General features: G+C 40.2%; 1 protein-coding gene across 1 annotated transcript in view; it reads right to left on the bottom strand.

Moving 5' to 3' along the window:
• Positions 1–468: 468 nt before the first annotated feature.
• Positions 469–18,582, bottom strand: part of MRC1 (mannose receptor C-type 1) — an 80,630-nt gene continuing 62,516 nt past the window's right edge. Inside the window, exons 22-30 of the mRNA XM_084781252.1 lie at positions 16,552–16,718; positions 14,914–15,016; positions 11,455–11,687; positions 8,689–8,854; positions 7,577–7,726; positions 4,698–4,811; positions 4,033–4,197; positions 2,788–2,829; positions 469–1,480 (exon numbers count right to left, since the gene is read on the bottom strand). Coding sequence (XP_084637378.1) covers positions 1,227–1,480; positions 2,788–2,829; positions 4,033–4,197; positions 4,698–4,811; positions 7,577–7,726; positions 8,689–8,854; positions 11,455–11,687; positions 14,914–15,016; positions 16,552–16,718 — 1,394 coding nt within the window. The 3' untranslated portion in view covers positions 469–1,226. The remainder of the gene's footprint in view (positions 1,481–2,787; positions 2,830–4,032; positions 4,198–4,697; positions 4,812–7,576; positions 7,727–8,688; positions 8,855–11,454; positions 11,688–14,913; positions 15,017–16,551; positions 16,719–18,582) is intronic.

The following is an 18,582-nucleotide window of genomic DNA, read 5'->3' as shown; positions in this document are numbered from 1 at the left end:
GAGAGAGAGAGAGAGAGACCTGAGGAAAAAATAAATCTTAAAGTGTTAAAAAATGAATTTGAGAACATCTTGAACTACATAGTTAGACTCTGTCTCTAAAACAAATAAACAAACAAACATACAAGTAGCGGTGGGATAACTCTGTGGGAAATTTAAAATCTACAAAATGTTTAACAATTGAGGTAAAGTCTTATCTAAGGCACTATTTGAAAATTAGAAGAAATTACTAAAGAGGAAGATGGCTATTTGGATTTCTCATTCCCAATATTGTTGCCTTTGATTGTTGGATCTTAAAAGATGATGTGGCTTTTATTTTTTTAAAAATGTCATCTTCCACAGTATTAAGCAAGAGAGGAGTTCAAGTTGGCATTTCTCTACAAATGGTTTATCTATTTGAATAGTTAAATGTAAAGTAACTCAGTCTTATCTCCAAGAAAATTTACATTCAACAAGATCACAAAAATTAAATCTATTAAAAATAGATGTCATCTTTAATGTTTATTTCACATTAATTCATCACAATTAGATAATAAATAATGCTATTTATTATCTAAGTACATCCAGTTATGCAAATTTACAGTTTTTTTCACATAGTCACCTTCCTAATATACATACAACAGGACACAGAACACATTTGCAGTTTTCAGCCTATCAAACCTTGCCTGGGACAAACAAGACTCTCAATAGCTTTATTATTCTACATGTGGATAAATACAGTTCTCAATAATTAGCATGAATCAAGATTGCTGAAAGAGAAACTGAGTACACCCTAATTCCTTCTGGGGTTATGTGCACTTGTTTATTTTAACATGGTCTTCTAATTGTCGAACTTATCTCTGGGAAGTCCTTAAACTACCTCAAGTGGCTAACATGGTTATTTCTAGAGGCCTTGAAATCTGCACAAAGTTGACATAAGTGACCTACTACCAATGTAGCAGTGTGGAGGTTGTAGTGCTGTGTAGTCACCTAAGGTACCTTCAGAAGTGGTAATCAACATCATTATCCCACTCTTGTGTTTTGTTTGTTCGTTGTTATTGGTGTTGTTTTAAAATCTTGCCAGGATGGAAAATAAGCAATTATTCTTTCCTTTAGGCAAAGAGAAAAAGATAGACCAGTGCAACCCAGTGCTATTTTTTAAAAGAAAAAAAAATCACATTGAATTATCACACTGAAACCTGTGGTTAAACCTTCTTGAAATTCGAATATAAGGCAGTTACACTGTGACTCTAGATGACGGCATGCTCATTCTGTTCAATGTTGCCCATGAGACCTTTCGTGTCACTTGCTCCCGGATTCGGATTGCTGTTAAAGTAGAGAGTGTTTTCGAAGGTGACCTCTTGAGGTATGTGCAGCGCATGCCTTTTCTTATAAAAGAAATAGGCTGCAACGCCAGCACCCGTCAGAATAAGGAGGACCACAATGACCACTCCTGCTGCTTTGGAGGAGCCCCTGGGCTGAGGATCCATCTTCCTTTGCTCAGCTATAGACAAAGCAAATCATTAGCAACCAAGTGGAGGAGGGGGCAGAAGGCTTGACACTATGGGGAAACAGCACAGCTGAACTTTGCTGGGAAGTTTTTGTTTGGTTGGTTGGTTGGTTTTTTGGTTCTTTGAGACAAGGTTTCTCTGTGTAGCCTTGGCTGTCCTGGACTCTTTTATAGATCAAGCTGGTCTTGAACTCACAGAGATCCACTTGCCTCTGCCTCCCAAGTGCTGGGATTAAAGGCATGTGGCATGCGCTACCAGGCCAGGCTGCTGGGAAGTTTCAGTGCAGGAATAGCCTTTCAAATGGTAATTGTCACAAGAAGTAAAACCAGGAGTCAGTGTGACAGAGAGGACACTTTAACATGTTCCAATGAGCATTTAGTTGATAGAGCATTTCACTCTGTCTGTAACACTGAGGCAGTTCATCAGATGAAATTCATACATACACCTTGTATCAGAAATAATTTAATAATATAAGGATGGCTGGAGGGAAAGCTCAGTGATTACAAGCACCAATTGCTCCCTGCAGAGAACCAGAGATCGGTTCCCAGCACCTACCTCCAGCATCTAACAACTCCCAGAAACTCTGGCTCCAGGAGGCTAACAGTTTCTCTGGCTCCTCCAGGCATCAGTACAGCCTCTCACGCAGACAAAAAGACACATAGTCACACAGACAGAAGTACACATACACACACACACACACACACACACACACACACACACACACACACACACAGTGCCCCCTCACAAATGCATTATAAAATAAATAAATATTTTTAAAATAAATTAATGCTGATTACAAACACACTTTCAGAAGACAAGTAAATTAGTGGTGGTAGCAGCTACAAATAAAAATTTAAAACTAGAGGAAAATAAGAATGGAAATCTGAACTCCTGAATATAACTAATAAACAAGTGTCACTCATGAGATCAATCTCACTTTGAGTTTCCTTAGCAACCACCAAAACAGGTAAAATGGGATTAAACATAATTCACATTGTCTGTAATGATGAAAACAAACTTTCTAAAAAAGAGAGACCTAGGAAGACTTTGAAGGAAATGTCTTCCATAGTATCTTACAAGGCAATTTTTTATAATACAGCAATGTCTTCGAGAAATTTTTAAGATAAAAAAATATAAATCTGCTTTTCTTATACATGATGAAAGGTGGACAATGGCCTAACGGCAAAGGTTAGGGTAAGCCATTCTCCTGAAAGCAAAGGAGGAGGAGGGCTGGTATAGCTGCTAAGACAAGCTGAGTCATGTAACTAATGGCAACGCAGACGTTCCATAATATTCTTACCTTTCGTTGTAATGGATGAGTGGGTAGTCACAGGATCAACAACTGTCCAAAAGAAGAAAAATAAATAGCTGTAAAATATCTATAATCATTACATGTAGATAAATTATATTCAGGTTAGAGATGCATGGCGTCTTCCATCATTAACTGTGATATGATGTGATTGATATTCATAGATAGATAGACCTATATAAATACCAAAAAATATCTGTACCTTCAGCTATCTTCTACCTACATGCCTACCTACCTAGCTACCTGTCTATCCATTCATCTTCCTATATGTCTTCCTATGCAACTGCAGCATCCTATACCTATGGAATGAGATTAAATATGCTAGAAGGCTTGAATATAAGGCCCTTCAAGTTTTATTTGAGCATCTAAACATCTAAACATCTACAAAAATCCACTTGGAACTAAGACATTCTAAGCTAGGGGTTTTGAACTTGATGCACCAAAGTCGAAACAGTTACAAGACATTTGAATGAAAAGTAAAACAAGATACTGGCATTGGTCCAGAGGCTGGAACCAAAACTATACACCAAACAGTGTAGAGTCTTAAAGCAGAGTTCTAATCCAAGAATCTATGCGGCTCCAAAACAGTAAGACTTGTTGCAGAAGCAGAACTACTTTAGCTGATTGTTTGCATGCTGGATTGACTGATGACAATCATAGGAATCAAAGTCAGGATCTTACTCACCAAGCAAGGGCTCTGCCACTGAGCTACACTCCCTGCCTCCTGACCCATTCGTTTTGGGTTCCAATTAATAATTTTCTCTTGGGAAAGATAATACATCAGGTAGAATGGCATAGCAATATCACTAAAATCCATCCGGTGGCACATGGAGATTCCCCAGTTGTTTTTCTTTGTCTGCTCTACCATTCAATCCAAGATGGGAGCTGGGTTGGTTCCATATGAATTAATCCTCTGGCTTCTTGCGATGTGGACTAGTGACTGCTTTCCCCTTTCCTTTAGTGCAGCAACGCTGTGGCCATAGGCTACGCAGACTTCTTGCAAGTTAGTAAAACATTACAAATGTATCCATGAACCAAGATTCCGCAGAGTGTGTCCCTCTCACTCAAAGATGCAGGTGGAGATTGATTTCATGGCAGGATCCATTCCCACCAATAAGGGAGGGGGAAGGGCAAGCAAGGGGGCTGCATCCACCCCAGTCCTGTGTCAGCATGTCACAGTGAGGGGGGAATGGTGGTCTGGGAAAACATTACCATACTACAAAATGTATAACTTACTCTTTGGCATTTTACAAATAAACCCTTTGTAGGAAGTACAGTGGATATTATTCCAAAAGCCAGAAGATGACGATAAAACTACACAATCATTCCGTTCACCAGAGGGATCACCCGTGTTCCAGTTGACAAAGGAGACCGGATTGCTGTCCAACCAAAGCCATTTTCCTGGTCATCAAATAAAACCAATGAAAACACAGTTTAAAACTAACCCTTTTAACGTTCCTCTCCTTAGCCAAAATGTTTAAACCTATTATTTTACACTAGAACCAATGGTTTCTGCAATTAGATTTCTATCAGGCTAGATTCTAATGAAAGTTGTTACAGAGAAGAAAAGCAAGAATATATTTGATAGATTGCATAAGTTGAACATTTATTTCTATTTCATGGAAAAATGTACACTTATTTCTCTCTAGCATTTTTATTATGGCAAGAAGAATAAAAAACTGTTCTCAATATTTTTTAACTAACAACTACAGGAGAGTGTTTTAATTGACAGCTTCCAGGTCTGGACAATATGTAAGTCATAAATAAAATATGATTTTAACTTTTCAAAATCATCACAGATTAATCACTATTTAAGGCAAGGCTCACTGAAACCAAAACACTGTATTATATACAGCATTTAAAAAATATTAGCTATTAAATCATGGCTTTGCAAGAGTTACCTTCAACATTTCGGAACATGCCTATCCAAAAATTGGTTTTACTTTTAAGAGGTTCAACACGGTATGACAGAAAACTGGATTCAGCTGCAGTTTCGATGGAAGCCAGGGTGGCACCTGCAAAGCATAAGGTAATGGTGATGTTGATGACAACGATGATGACAACTATAATAACAGCTGAAAATACTCCTAGGAACAGTCCTGATATTAAGAATAACAAATGCCACCCTGAGCTCTACTTAAGACACAGTACACTGCAGTAGTGTTAGTCTGCTGGCATGCATAGAATTATTTGAAGAATAAAAGGAAATGCCACAGACAACGCACAACTGACAGCTCACCATCAATCACCAGAGTTAGCTTTTATAGTAAAATCCTACAGGTTAGTAATACCTAATACATTTTTAAACAGTCATGGCAGATGGTTTGTTTGGGGCCTTTCAAGCATTCTTTACCAAGTCTTTATAGGACCATATTATAGATACTTTTGTTAGCCCATTTTACAGATAAGAGCAACAAAGAACACATCTAAGTAACTCATTATTCTGAGGTCCCAGCACTAGCTAAGCACAGAATCTGGGCGTGGCTCAGGCATTCTGAACCTGAAGAGGCAATATTTAACCATGTGTGTATCCATCCTGTATACTGAGTTCTGAGTTATCCCCTCAGTGATTGTTAACTGCATGCTTATTTAATCCATCATTTGAATATATTTCACAACTATGAGACATTTTCAAAATACTTCTGACATGTCTTGATGAATAAGAATCCACTCCTTTTATCTGCTAGATAATATAACATCTAAAACTGAAAATAAAGGTTGTACATACTCATTGTAAAATTTGAAGATACAACATTTAAGCAACATAAACTTTTTTTAATTTTGAAAAGTCATAGGCAGATTTCTAATGATCTTATCAGAAATGGCAGAGTAACTACCTCAGAAAATTCTTAAACAATGGAAACATTTTCTTAGCCACAGGCTTGCAAAGGGTCAAAGTAGGGGAGAGGGAGAGAGAGAGGGAGGGAGAGCTGGCATGTGGTCTTGTAATAATGGGAGGCTTTGTAAACTTGAATTGTCCTATTCCCACAGCCTCTCTCTAGCCCTGTGGTACCTTTGTAAAAGCCTCAATCCTCATGATGGAAATCAGCAGCCCAGTAGCCACAGAGGGGTGTCAGAATAAATCTGAAGCTATTTTCAAATTAAGAAGTTCATTGTCATTGTCATGGCAACAACTAACAAAATAAGTAAACAGGAAGTAGAGAGAGGTTTTCCATCTTAAAATGGGGCTGGGACACAGTAAGCTCATTGCATAGTTCAAAAATCATAGGTTGAATGAACCATTGTAAGTTGGGGACCATGTGCATGACAAAAGAAATGGGGACTTAAACAGTGCAAAACAAGGCAATGCTGCAGGAACGGGGAAATTAAAGACATAAGGCATACAGAGAAAAATGAAAAAGAAAACAGACAGAAAAGCTTTTTCTCAGTATTTACACTACATTTCAATGGATTAAACATAAACATTAAAATATATTTACAGACTATCTACACTAAATAATCAAAAATGTCAAATCACATACTATCAAAAAGACATATTTGAGGTGCAAAGACATAGATAAACTGGAAATAGAAACACAGTGGAAGATGTGCTACGCACACCACGGCTTTAAAAAGGCCACAGTACCTGTACTAATATCAGAACCAAAAAATAAAAGTGGTTTCTTGGCAAAAATTGCTATTAAAGACAATAAGGATATTTTATAATGATAAAGTTTCAGTTCACAAGGAAAAAATAATGGTTATTGACAGATGCGCACCTGACAACAGAGCCTCAAAACATACAAATGAAAACGGGATAAAGCAGACATTGTCTCACTCAGGATCTAAAGTCAGAAGTGAGCATCAAATGAACATAAAGGAAATGCGGGTGCAACTCTGCACCCCACTGCCAGGTGGAGAAGTCTAAACGAGGACATGAGAAATATGTAAGAAAATTGATGCAGGAAAACAACCAGTGATATTTAATCAGAAACCATCTTGTGCTGGGTGTGATGGTTCTTAGGATGATTCAAGAACCTGTGGCAGAAGGATCCTGAGTTCAAGTCCAGGCTGGGCTGCATCGTAAGACTCTATTGCAATGAAACCATCCTGCTTAACTTTGGCATGATGTTGAAGGCCTGTTATCCCAGCACTTGAGGGAAAAAGGCAGAAGGGTCAGAAGTTCAAAGGTATCCTCTACATTTCAAGGTCAAAGCTACTGGACGATGTGAGACGCCGTCTCAAAACAACTACAGCAAAGCTACCTTTGCTAGTTTTGAAATAGAGTTTGATTTTTTATCTCTTTACAAAAGAGGTAGCCAGGAATAAAAACACTTCTCTTAATAATAAAGAAGGTGGCTCCCAGTCAACTGTAAAATCTAGATTTATTAGTGATAGGAAAGTGTAATGCTTTGAGTAACTTAAGATGAGAACCCTAAGAATTTAGAACATTAGGACAGAATGGAAGATTTTATATCTTTTTTCTCTTTTCTTTCTTTTTCTCTCTTTAAGATTTTATATTTTAGTAAGTTCTTTTAAACCTAAATTCTTTAAAATTTTGAGGTTATAAAAATTACAAATTACATTTGTGGGAAATGATGTTTACCATCCTACTAATAAACAATTATTTTTTTAAATAACATCTATGTGGCTACGGATGGATGTAGCTTACTGCCAGCCTTGGAGAGCACTTAACTAGGAATGCCGTATATTTGATCCCCAGCACCAAAACATAAGACAGGAACTTATATCCCTTATATTTTAGTTTATAGCATTACTAATATCATTAGACTCAAAATAGATTATTATGGAATTTTCCTTCAGGGATCATGGCACTCACCCATTCGAAGACATTCCAGGGAAGCTTGGCCCCAATTCCTTGTAAATGAAGATTCAATGTAGTAGCAATGGCCAGAGAAAGGAATCCACGCCGTCTGCTCTGACTCGGGACACTTGCCAGGCAGCTGTGGAGGTTCAGTAGCAGGTATTTCTAAAAGTAAACAGGAATTTAAATCATAATCAAAATAAATCATAAATCAAATCTAGGGTTCTTGAAATATGTGGAATAATATTCTTACAGCTAAGGGAAATTATATCCTCTACCGTGCTATGTATAATTTACTAATGTTTGCTATTTAGAGCCACCATTTTTTCTTGGGTTTCATTTATTTTATTGTTTTAAATATATTACAATAGAACACAGTGCCCATGGATCATATTCCTCATAATTTGCAATTAGCAATATTTTAGACCTCGGCAATTATATTTCAAATTTAAGTTGGGAGTGGTGGCACACGCCTTTAACCCTGGCACTCTGAAGGCAGAGACTGGTGTAGCTCTGTGATCCAACTTAGTCTACATAGTATGACCCTGTCTCAAAACAAACAAACAAACAAACAAACAAATAAATAAATATAAAGATGTTACAAGTTTAACATATTACTCCAAGAAAATTAATGAATTGGATTTATTTTTCAGGCCACTCTTCCTTTTCTGGGATTCCAAGTCCTGCCATTTCCTCTTGGCTAAGGACAGCTGTGACAGAACTGCTGTGGCTTGAATTCTACAACTGTGTCCTTGACATAGACGTTTCTGTTCAATCTAAACACATGCTGATGTAACTCGGCTGAAGCAGATGTGCTGTTGAAATCAAAAGGAATTCTAACTTCTTGGCGAATCTATCATCGCTAATTCAGAGGACAACAAATATTCAAAGATCCATCATGAGCAAGTACGGCTTAGCAATGATGAAATATTTTTCTATCTCCATCACTTTGACCTGTGCAGATTGGTTAACAGCCAGGTCTCTCTTTTTGTTATGATGAGGGGACACTTTATATTATTCTCAGCTACCCAGGATGCATTACTGCTTAATAAAATCAGCAGTGATGTGTAACAGTCCATTTCAGACAACCTGAGATTCCCTGACCCCCTTTTTGTATATCTAGTTACCATCTGATTTTTTGCAGAGAAAATAAAAACTTTCGTTGCAGTACGATGTCTTCCAGTAGCCGTCAACATCCATGTACACACAGGCTGATTTGAGTTTGGGCTCGTCAGTGCCCCAGTTTGTGTACCGCACCCTCCACTTATCAGTCCAAGTGTACTCATTATTGGTCTGCACAAAAGAAAACAACCAAGGCCCTTCAGTCTTACTTCTTATAGAAAGCATGAAGGAAACAAGCAAGGGATGAGTATAACTTATGCTTAAGGATGCAATCAGACACAGAACCTTGAACACTGGCAATTTTGTAAAAAAAAAAAAAATCACGTCATTGTTAACAACTCAACATATTCTAGTGATTACTTCATAAGTCTACAACCTGGAAACTGTTTTGGCTTCCGTGTGTGTGTGTGTGTGTGTGTGTGTGTGTGTGTGTGTGTGTGTGTGACAGAGAGAGAGAGAGAGAGAGAGAGAGAGAGAGAGAGAGAGAGAGAGAGAGAGGATGAGTACATAAAGTTGGGTGAGTACAGAGGTGAAAGGAGTTGAGGGAGAGGAAAAACATGACCAAAATACAAAATATATTGTATGAAAAAATTTGAGGAAAAAAGTTACAACTAGAGGCTAAAAAAGACAGTTGGTGAGAAGACAATGACCAAAGAATATGCATTTTCTTCCATAGAACTGCCTTTGTTTTTTGTTTTCAAGTTTTCACGGCCAAGTAGAAGATGGATCCTTAAAACAATAATCTGTTTTCTTTACTGAAATTATAATAACATCAATTTCATCAAAAGAAAAGAAACATTTGTCATCATGATCTTTTTTTTTTTTTTTTTTTTTTTTGCTGCTGAGACGCCAATGATAAGTGATGCTCAGATTCTTTATCCTTGCAGACTCTAGAAGAGCTAAGTGCCTTGATACAGCATGAGTGGCTATGTGGATCAAGCTGTTTTTAAGAATATGGTCATTTTACTCCATTTGCACATTTCACGTACTTTCTTATTAAATTTAGCCAAACAAAAAATATAATAGCTAGTTAGCAATATGAAAATGCCACTTATCAGTAATTGTACACTATCTAAAAGTTTATAAGTAATGCATAAGAACAAAGATATAAAACATTAGCCAAGGATAAGTAATTATTTATAAATTCCATCATTTAATTTTTACCAAGACAATTACTAAAGACCCACCAGGACAAATTTAAAGAATATGTTATCTCAAGGTGAAGTTGTACAGCATTCTCCCATTTACTCAAAGAATTCTTGAATATCATTGACTTTGGCAGTGTCACAAAAATGGCATTCCTATTGTAATTATAAATAACATCTTTGCAACAAGGTACCTAATCTTTCTAAAAATATTTGATGGCCTATTTGAAACGCATTAGAGAATGATGATCACATCTATGACAAGATACGAATTATTTATCAGATACATCAATTATTTAAAATGTAGTCAACAGAGATATGCAAATCTCTTGCCTAAGCTCAGTCACCAAAACCATATGGGGCTAATTATTTACGTATTCTCCGCCATTTTCAGGAAGTGCCTGGTGCATGATCAGTTTGTGTGTCTGCATCTCAACCAAAAGCTCTGTAAAGCCTCAGTCCGCTGTCCAACTTTACACCATTCTCTCCTTTTCATTTTCTTCTGGTCCCCTTCCTTAGCTCCTACCATCCTGGACCATCTCTAAAAATGGTATCTTGGGGTGAGGGTGGAGCTCAGTGGTGGAGCACTTGCCTAGCATATGTGAGGAGCCAGATTTCACCCCAGCACTGACCAAAAGAATGGTTGAGTTCCTGTTCGTCGGATATTCTCCACCGTTGAGTGGGGAGTGAGATCTGACTCTCACACGAACTCTGGTGCCCCTTTTCTGACCACGTCCCCTGGATGGGGAGGCCAGGCGGCACTCACAGGAAGGATAGCAAGTTACCAAGAAGAGACTGGATATTCTAAGCGCATATATAGGGGGAGGAGGCCTCCCCCAATCACAGACATAGGGGAGGGGAGAAGGGGGGCAATGGGAGGGAGGGAAGAATGGGAGGAAACAGGGGAAGGGCTAACAATCGAGATGTAATATGAATAAATTAATTTTAAAAATGTCAAAAAAAAAAAAAAAAAGAACAGTTGAGTTTCTCTAACAAGCTCTCTTGAGCCACTCCCCTGCCCCAGGACCTTGGCAGTGCTGTTTTCCGGTTTGCTAGCTACTAGGTGGGCAGATGAATGACAGCTGGAATGTCCCAGGAGTCTCTTCACTATTCTATTTCCTCTCTTAGTCCAGAGGAGGCTCATCTGTCACTCTGTCCCAGTCTCTGCTGTGGAATTAAGAGGGCGGGACTTCAGTGAAACACTTCTCACACATGAAAGTCTGGGACCCATAACAATTCTAAAATGTTTGGCAACAACAACAACAAAAAGTATTCCCACCCCCACCCCCCACCCATAGCCCCCAAACTCCGCCTCCGCATTTCCTATGCTCCTAACCTACTTTCTTAATTCTCACGGAGCGGCTGTGTAACTATGACACTGGAAAGAACAAGACAAATGCAAGAAGCTGTTTAGATGTGTGATATGATTTTGCATATAGCTATTCAAAGCCAACAGCAAATACCAGAGACTTCTCAGTTTGGTTTCTGACACCTATCTCTAGGTCACTTAGACCACTGGCAGCAAGGGAGCCTCGTGTCAGTGTTCGAATTAAGAAACAGAAAGAGAAACGCCTTGGATCATAATTTGCCAATCCTGCCCAGCTGTGACTGCTTCTAGCATCTTACCAAGTTGCTGTTCAGTGCAATCCACATGGGTACATTAAATGGGTGCATTTTCATCCACGCAAACGCATTGCTGTAGGGGTCTAGAATGCTAGCAAGAAGAGAAGTGCGGTCCTTGCAATATTCCTCTGCTTTATGCCATGGAAACTTCAGTTTCATGAGGGAATAGCTGCTTTTGCCATATTTAACAAAGCCATCTGTTGGAACTGTGGTTGGAGAAACATGCAAGGAAGGGTCTAGAATAGAGAGATTATTTCCATTAGCATCATCAAGGAGCAATAATTGAGCACCATCAGTATGCAACTCCCATGCCCATCCATCATAGAAGTAAACACAAAGTCATAAGTCCAGATTGGCAGGGCGTAAAAATATTTTCAACAGACATTTTACAGCAAAAACTAGTATTTCTGCATATGTGTGTATACAGGAGTATGTGTGTGTAGGTGCACATGTGTGTGCATGTACATGTAGAGCCAGAGGTCAACTTCAACTTTCTTTCCCTAGAAGCCAACACCTTGATTTTGAGGAATGGCCTCTCACTGCCCTGCAGTTCCTCAAAGAGTGCAAGCTAGCTGGACAGTTGAACCTCAGAGACCTGCCTGGCTGTTCTTCCCCACTGCTGGGATTGCAAGTGTATGCCACCTTGCCTGTCTTTTTAATATTGGTTCTGGGGGTAGAACTCAGGTCTTTATGTTTGCAAGGTAAACACTTAACTGGCTGAGTTTTCTCCCCAGACCACAAAGCTTCATTTTTAATCAGTATGTCTGACTGAACAATTTGCAAACTATATAAATTACATATATGTAATTACACATATGTATACATGTGTGTATAAACACAGTGTATCTATGTACTATATATATGTGTGTATATATAATATATATGGGCCTAGAGAGAAAGCTCAGCCATCAGAACACTTGTTATTCTTGCAGAGGATCTGGGTTCAATTCCCAGGACCTACCTGGTGTCTCACAATGACCCACAATACTAATACTAGGGAATCTGATGCCCTTCTGACATCCGTGGGCACCAAGCATGCCCATGATACACAAACATACAAATAAGCAAGTCATGTATCATATAAAATTACATTAAAATTGGTTAGAGAATATATATGTATATGAACATGTTTATAAGTAGAAAACAAAGACTTGAAAATCCACTGTGGTGTAGTGCCTCCATAAAAAAGGCCACAGTTTAAAGCAACAAATTAAAGAGTCTGCCTTCCTCTCAACATTAATCTTTGCTTTTCTCTCTTGGTCAAACTGCATGATCAAGAACCTCTTCTGGGGCTGGAGAGATGGCTCAGTGGCTAAAAGCATGGGCTGCTCTTGCAGAAGCCATGGGTTTGGCTCCCATCACTGTTGTAGCTGTTCACAACCATCTATAATTCAAGCCCCAGGGTATCTGATGCCTTCATCTGACCTTCTTTGGTGCTGAACGCCCTTGGTACACAGACATGCATGCAAGCAACATACACATCAAATAAAAACATATATTTTCTAAAATATTACCTTCTGACCCCTCCAGCCCTTCTGTGGTGTCACCTTCATATCTCTTACTCTACCTGTAATACCCCTGTGGGAACTAGGGCTGCCTTACTATACTAATTCTGAGGCTTGAAGCCCCTCTAAGACAGGGTCTTCTCAAATGCTGCTCTCCCCCCCCCCCTTTTTTTTAATGTCCCAGCCTGGGCTTCTGATTGCTGTCTTCAATCTGGACTCTAACCCACTTCAGACACAGAAAGCTGAGGTTGTTCCTATGAACCTTAGCTGATGCCCCAGGACAGAGAACAGCAAACAGGCAAAGAACTAAAAATCTGATCTTTTCTCTGGGTTTGTAACATGTAAGCTACAACTTGCCAGGGGTGGGTGGGGAGGAAGGCATGAAAGACTAGTGTTTCTTGACACTGTGGGAAAATCAAATTTGTGTCTATAAAGTTGTATTGGAAAGCATCCACCACCTTCACTGGCTTACATTATTATCTAACATTGTCCCGAACCATGACAGAGTGGAAGGGTCTTAACAGACATTGTGTGGCGAGCACCCCTCAAATACGTGGGTCTTTATAGAAAAATGGTCCCCGAGTCTCCAGTTCTAGTGACCCTTGCCTACAGGTTCTGCTGGGCCCATTCTCTAACTTGTTACGTATAAACGCCATCCATGACCTGCTTTATTCTATACCTAAGACAGTGCCAAGCTTTCCATTTCCGGAAAGGATTGGCTTCCCTTTCCTCTACTGCTGCCGCCGCCATCTTGTGTTGGTACAGGCCCTTTTGACCTGGACAGGCTTCTTAAACTATCACATTTTTCATGGAAGCCTTAAAACTCCCCAACCTGGGGAGATCTGGGCATCATGCTATCAGAAATTTTTTGACCATTAAAAGTGCTAAATGAGGTTTGAAGTGAAACTTAAAAAGAAGAAGGAATAGCAGCAGGAGGAGGAGGAAGAGAAGAGGAGGAAGAGGAAGAAGAAAAAGAAGAAGGAGGAGGAGGAGGAGAAGGAGAAGTTTTACAGACGTCTACAGGAAGTCTGAATTTTCAGTCCAGTTTGCTTATTTATTCCTTACAATATCTGTAGGAAAGAAAAAGAAAATGGAAAGCTACCAAAATATTGGGAGGTTGTTTCCATACGGTTATGTTAGGAAACTTTTTATTTTTAATTTCATTTTCTGTGTGTGGGTGTTTTCTGAGCATGAATGTCCATTTACTGTATGCATGCAGTGCCCATAGAGGCCAGAAGAGGGCGATGGACTCCTGGGACTGGAGTCATAGATGTATGGGAACCATCATGTGAGCACTGGGAGTTGAACCTGGGTCCTGCAGGATGTTCTTACATCCCTCCAGCCCCAGCATGTGTTTTCCAGAAGCTTCATCACTAGCCTATGGCAGGATTGTGAAGAAGAACTCTGGAGGTGGGTCTTAATGGCAGAGCTGTCACTGAGGTCATGCCCATAAAGGGGCCATGGCCCCTTCCTCTCTTTCCCTGCTGTTTTCCAGCCACGATAACATGGATGTGCTTCTCCACAACCTGGTCCACGCTGCTTTCTGCCTCACCACAGAACTAAAGTGATGGTGCCTAGGGACCAGGGACTGAAATCTCTGAAACACAGAGCCAAAAACAAAACAAAACAAAACAAAACAAACCTTTGCTGCTTTTAAGTTGACTTCTTCAGATATTTTCTTACACACACACACACACACACACACACACACACACACACACACACACACACACACTGCTGACTGGCATGTATTCCAATTTTCTAACTTTTTTTAAAATTTCACTTCAAGTTTACTTTGCACAGAACTTTCTGTAATGATAAGGGATCAGACTCATAAAGTATAGAAAATAGCATCTTTTGGGGTAAAAGCAGACCACCTCTTCTTCTGTCTGTTATGGGCTCATGTGGTTTAAATACAGGCCATGCTGGGGCAGGTAGTGATGGTGATAAAACTTACCAGGCCGTGTCTGGCATATATAGCCCTGTTTACTGTCACAGGTGTTATCCATCCAGGTCCCAGCATCCCGTGACATGCCACCAATAACCACAACACAGTCAACCTGTTCATTTGTGCATAAGGACAGTGAAACAAGTATAAGCTGATAATCATTTAAATCAATTCATTAGTAAGAAAACACACTCTCGATATTCCTCACAGTGTTTAAGATCACCCGTCCGTACAGTTTACTCAGCCCATCCTCACCTTCCAGTTGATGCCTCCACCTCCCGTCCAGACCCCTCACACCTATCTGCCCAGTGCGCTCTGTCTTATTCGAACCTCAGCGAGCTTTTACCCCAAATTTACACAATCAGAGTCAAACAATTGCTGCAAAGAAAATCAACAGAATGTATCTACTTGGAATATAGCTACCACATTAAACTGCCAGGAGAGCCATGGTGACCAGATCGTTTTTCTACTCAGCATTACTCTTTGTTCTCCATCTGACAACACACAGACTCACAGAGCATCCTAGTTTCTCTCAACTCTACCCACTCTACACTTGAGCCTACTTTTTCTAGCATAAAAATCTCCCACTGCTGTCAGGGCCATTTATTCATTTCCCAAAGTCTAGGATGACTTTGTTCACCTCACTCACATAGCATGGCTGCTTCCTTTATCCTCTTTAGTTTTTCTGATTATTCTTTTTGTTTCCTTTGGTTTTTTGAGACAGGGTTTCTCAGTGTAGCCTTGCTGTCCTGTACTCACTTTGGAGATCTGGCTGGACTCAAACTCAGGGAGATCCACCTGCCTCTGCCTTCTGAGCACTAAGATTAAAGATGTGTGCCACTTTTCTGATTATTCTATTTGAAGCTTCTTGAAAAAATGTCCCACAGCTGATTTTCCCACCCCCACCCCCACCCACATCATGTCATGCAATGACAGTGTCTAACACAAAGATGCCCAAAGGTGTGTGTCCACACAATAAAGTCACCCTATCCATGATGTTGCATTCTTTTCTCTTCTGGTATTGGACAGCAGATTCTGCCATTTTACTTGCATTTCTCTATTACCTCATTTCTAATATAAGACTTGTATTCTGGTTTAAGGGTTTCATGAGGTGAAAAGACTCATATTTTTTTCATGCTGTTCATAACCCCTAGGATAATGTTTGACACCAGCCAATTGCTGGTTCAATGATATAAGAATGAAATAACGTGTATTTTGGTTTTGGTTTTGTTTTTTTTCTTTTTATAGAAAAACAACAGTCTATGCTGCATTGTATTCAAGCACTTAGCATGGTTTTCGGCACAGATCAAGTGCTGTAGAAATACAGGGTAAGTAACGGCCATGATGCTGATGATACCTTCAGAACTAATGATGGCTCTCAGACCAGCATCCCAATTGCTGTGAAAGCCACAAGGCATCAGAGGCAGATGGTGTGATCATAGCCTTAGGCTTAGAGTAACGCTGGATTTCTACTGCTCACTGCCAGTGAAGAATTCTTAACTAAATCTACACTCCTTCCCCTAAGGTTGATTAAGATCTACAAAAAAAAAAAAAATCACACACACACAGGAGGGAGGATTCTGGTGAAGGTTTCACAGAAAATAACACGGAGAGGGTATGGAGAAGCGATCAGAAAATTATACTCACATCTTCATAAGACAGGCTGCTTCTCCTTCCACCAGGGAAGCCTTTACCCCAGTTTGTATAATGAACCCCTTGTCCAGCTGTCCAAAGGAACGTGTGCTCTGAATTGATATCATTGAGTCCAATCCAGGCATTAAAAGTGGAGTCTCTCATATGATAGGTAATAAATGCTGAAAGAGAGTTACAGAAAGCAATTTGAAGTTTGAGATAGCAAGCAGTCCAAGTACAAAGGAGTATTTTAAATACGGCAATTCTAAAATACCAAGCACAACACTCAAGCCTTTTCTTAGCATCCCCTAGCACAGAGCAGGAAAGTAAGCACAGTCTTTTCTTAGCGTCACATCAGCAACTGAGTCTTGGACCTGGATGTGTTCCTTACAGAACATGTCGGGCTTGTAGCAAATTACTGCAGACAATTGGGGAAACTTGTACCCCACGCAAAGGCACCAGAGACAGGGCTAAATGAGTCTCGACTCCACAAGTCCACGCCCTATCCCCTCTTCGTGTTAGAAACCTCAATATGGGCTGCAGCTGCCTACTAGTCTACAGAAAGAAGCATGCTGCCAAATTCATTAAAACCTCTCATATAATGCTATATTGCATTTTCATTTTAAGGGTCTTATCTGGTGTGCGTGAGTGTGTGTGTGTGTGTGTGTGTGTGTGTGTGTGTGTGTGTGTGTGTAGGTCACATGTGTTGGGGTGCCTGATGAGGCTACAAGAGGATGTTGGATCCCTTGGTACTGGGGCACAGGTGGCACAGGAGTGTATTCCCAGGATTCTGAGGCAGGGTGAGGGTACAAGTTCAGTGCCATCTGGACTACAGAGTGAACTCAAAGCCAGCCTGGGCAACTTAGCATGATCCTATCTCAAAATAAGATGGAAAAAGGTGACTGAGGACATAGCATGGACAGGGCCCTGGTTTCTGTCCTCCATACTTCTCCCTCTCTACCAAAAAAAGAGAAAAAAAGAAAAGAAAAGAAAAAAGCATCTTGTAAGTTATCAGCTGCCCTGGCTCTATAAATAAAATCATCTGATGACAATAATTAGGAGATGAAGAGTTTCCAACGCAGAAAAGCTCTGAAAATAAAAGCCATTTATCAAGACAAGAAGTGCCCTGCTCCCAAATCTTCAGTATCACAAAATACTCAAGCAAGATTTACCTAATAAGGATCCCTCCAAGAAAACAACTCCTAGGGAGCATTGGCCATCTAATGAGAATGTACAGACCCAGACATCTTTAATCTAACACTCTCACATCACAGAAGAGGAAGTTCTAGGGTATACAAAATACTATGGCTTTTTGTTGCATCAGGAATTCTATGGCAGAGAGGGCAGGAACAAATACCCAGAAACAATGAAAGATTCCAGTGTCCACATGCACTGTGCCTTCCCTTCAGCATGCCCCATGCTTCTCTCAATAGCTGCTTCTTAATCCCATCATCCACACCTGGACCATGGCCTGCTAGGTAGACAGCTTCTCTGTTTATTAAAACAGCAATCTATGGCCCATGAATATGGGCAAGAAATAGAATGACTCAGTATTTGGAGACTCTGATAGAAAATACAAAGCAGAGAGAGAGAGAGAGATGGCTCTGTCATTGAGAATGCTCCATTTTCAGAAGGCCCAAGTTCAATTCCTAATATCTACCCTGAGAAGTTCACAACCATCCGTAACTCTAGCCTCAAAGGTTCTGTCACCTTCTTCTGGCCTCCAGAGGCAGCCACATGCATGTGGTTTTTACCCAGCACCACCAACACCACCAGCACCACCAGCACCACCATAACCACCATCACCACTACCACCATCACCACCACTACCACCACCATCACCACCACCACCACCACCACCATCACCAGCAGCAGCACCACCACCACCATCACCACCATCACCACCACCACTATCACCACCACCACCACCACCATCACCATCACCACCATCACCACCATCACCACCACCACCACCACCATCACCACCACCACCACCATCACCACCACCACTACCATCACCACCATCACCACCACCACTATCACCAC

This window comes from Acomys minous (assembly GCF_964271855.1).
Source record: "Acomys minous genome assembly, chromosome: 5".
NCBI classification, from domain to species: domain Eukaryota; kingdom Metazoa; phylum Chordata; class Mammalia; order Rodentia; family Muridae; genus Acomys; species Acomys minous.
Note: the sequence above shows the minus strand (reverse complement) of the source record. Positions and strands in the feature narration are given on the sequence as shown.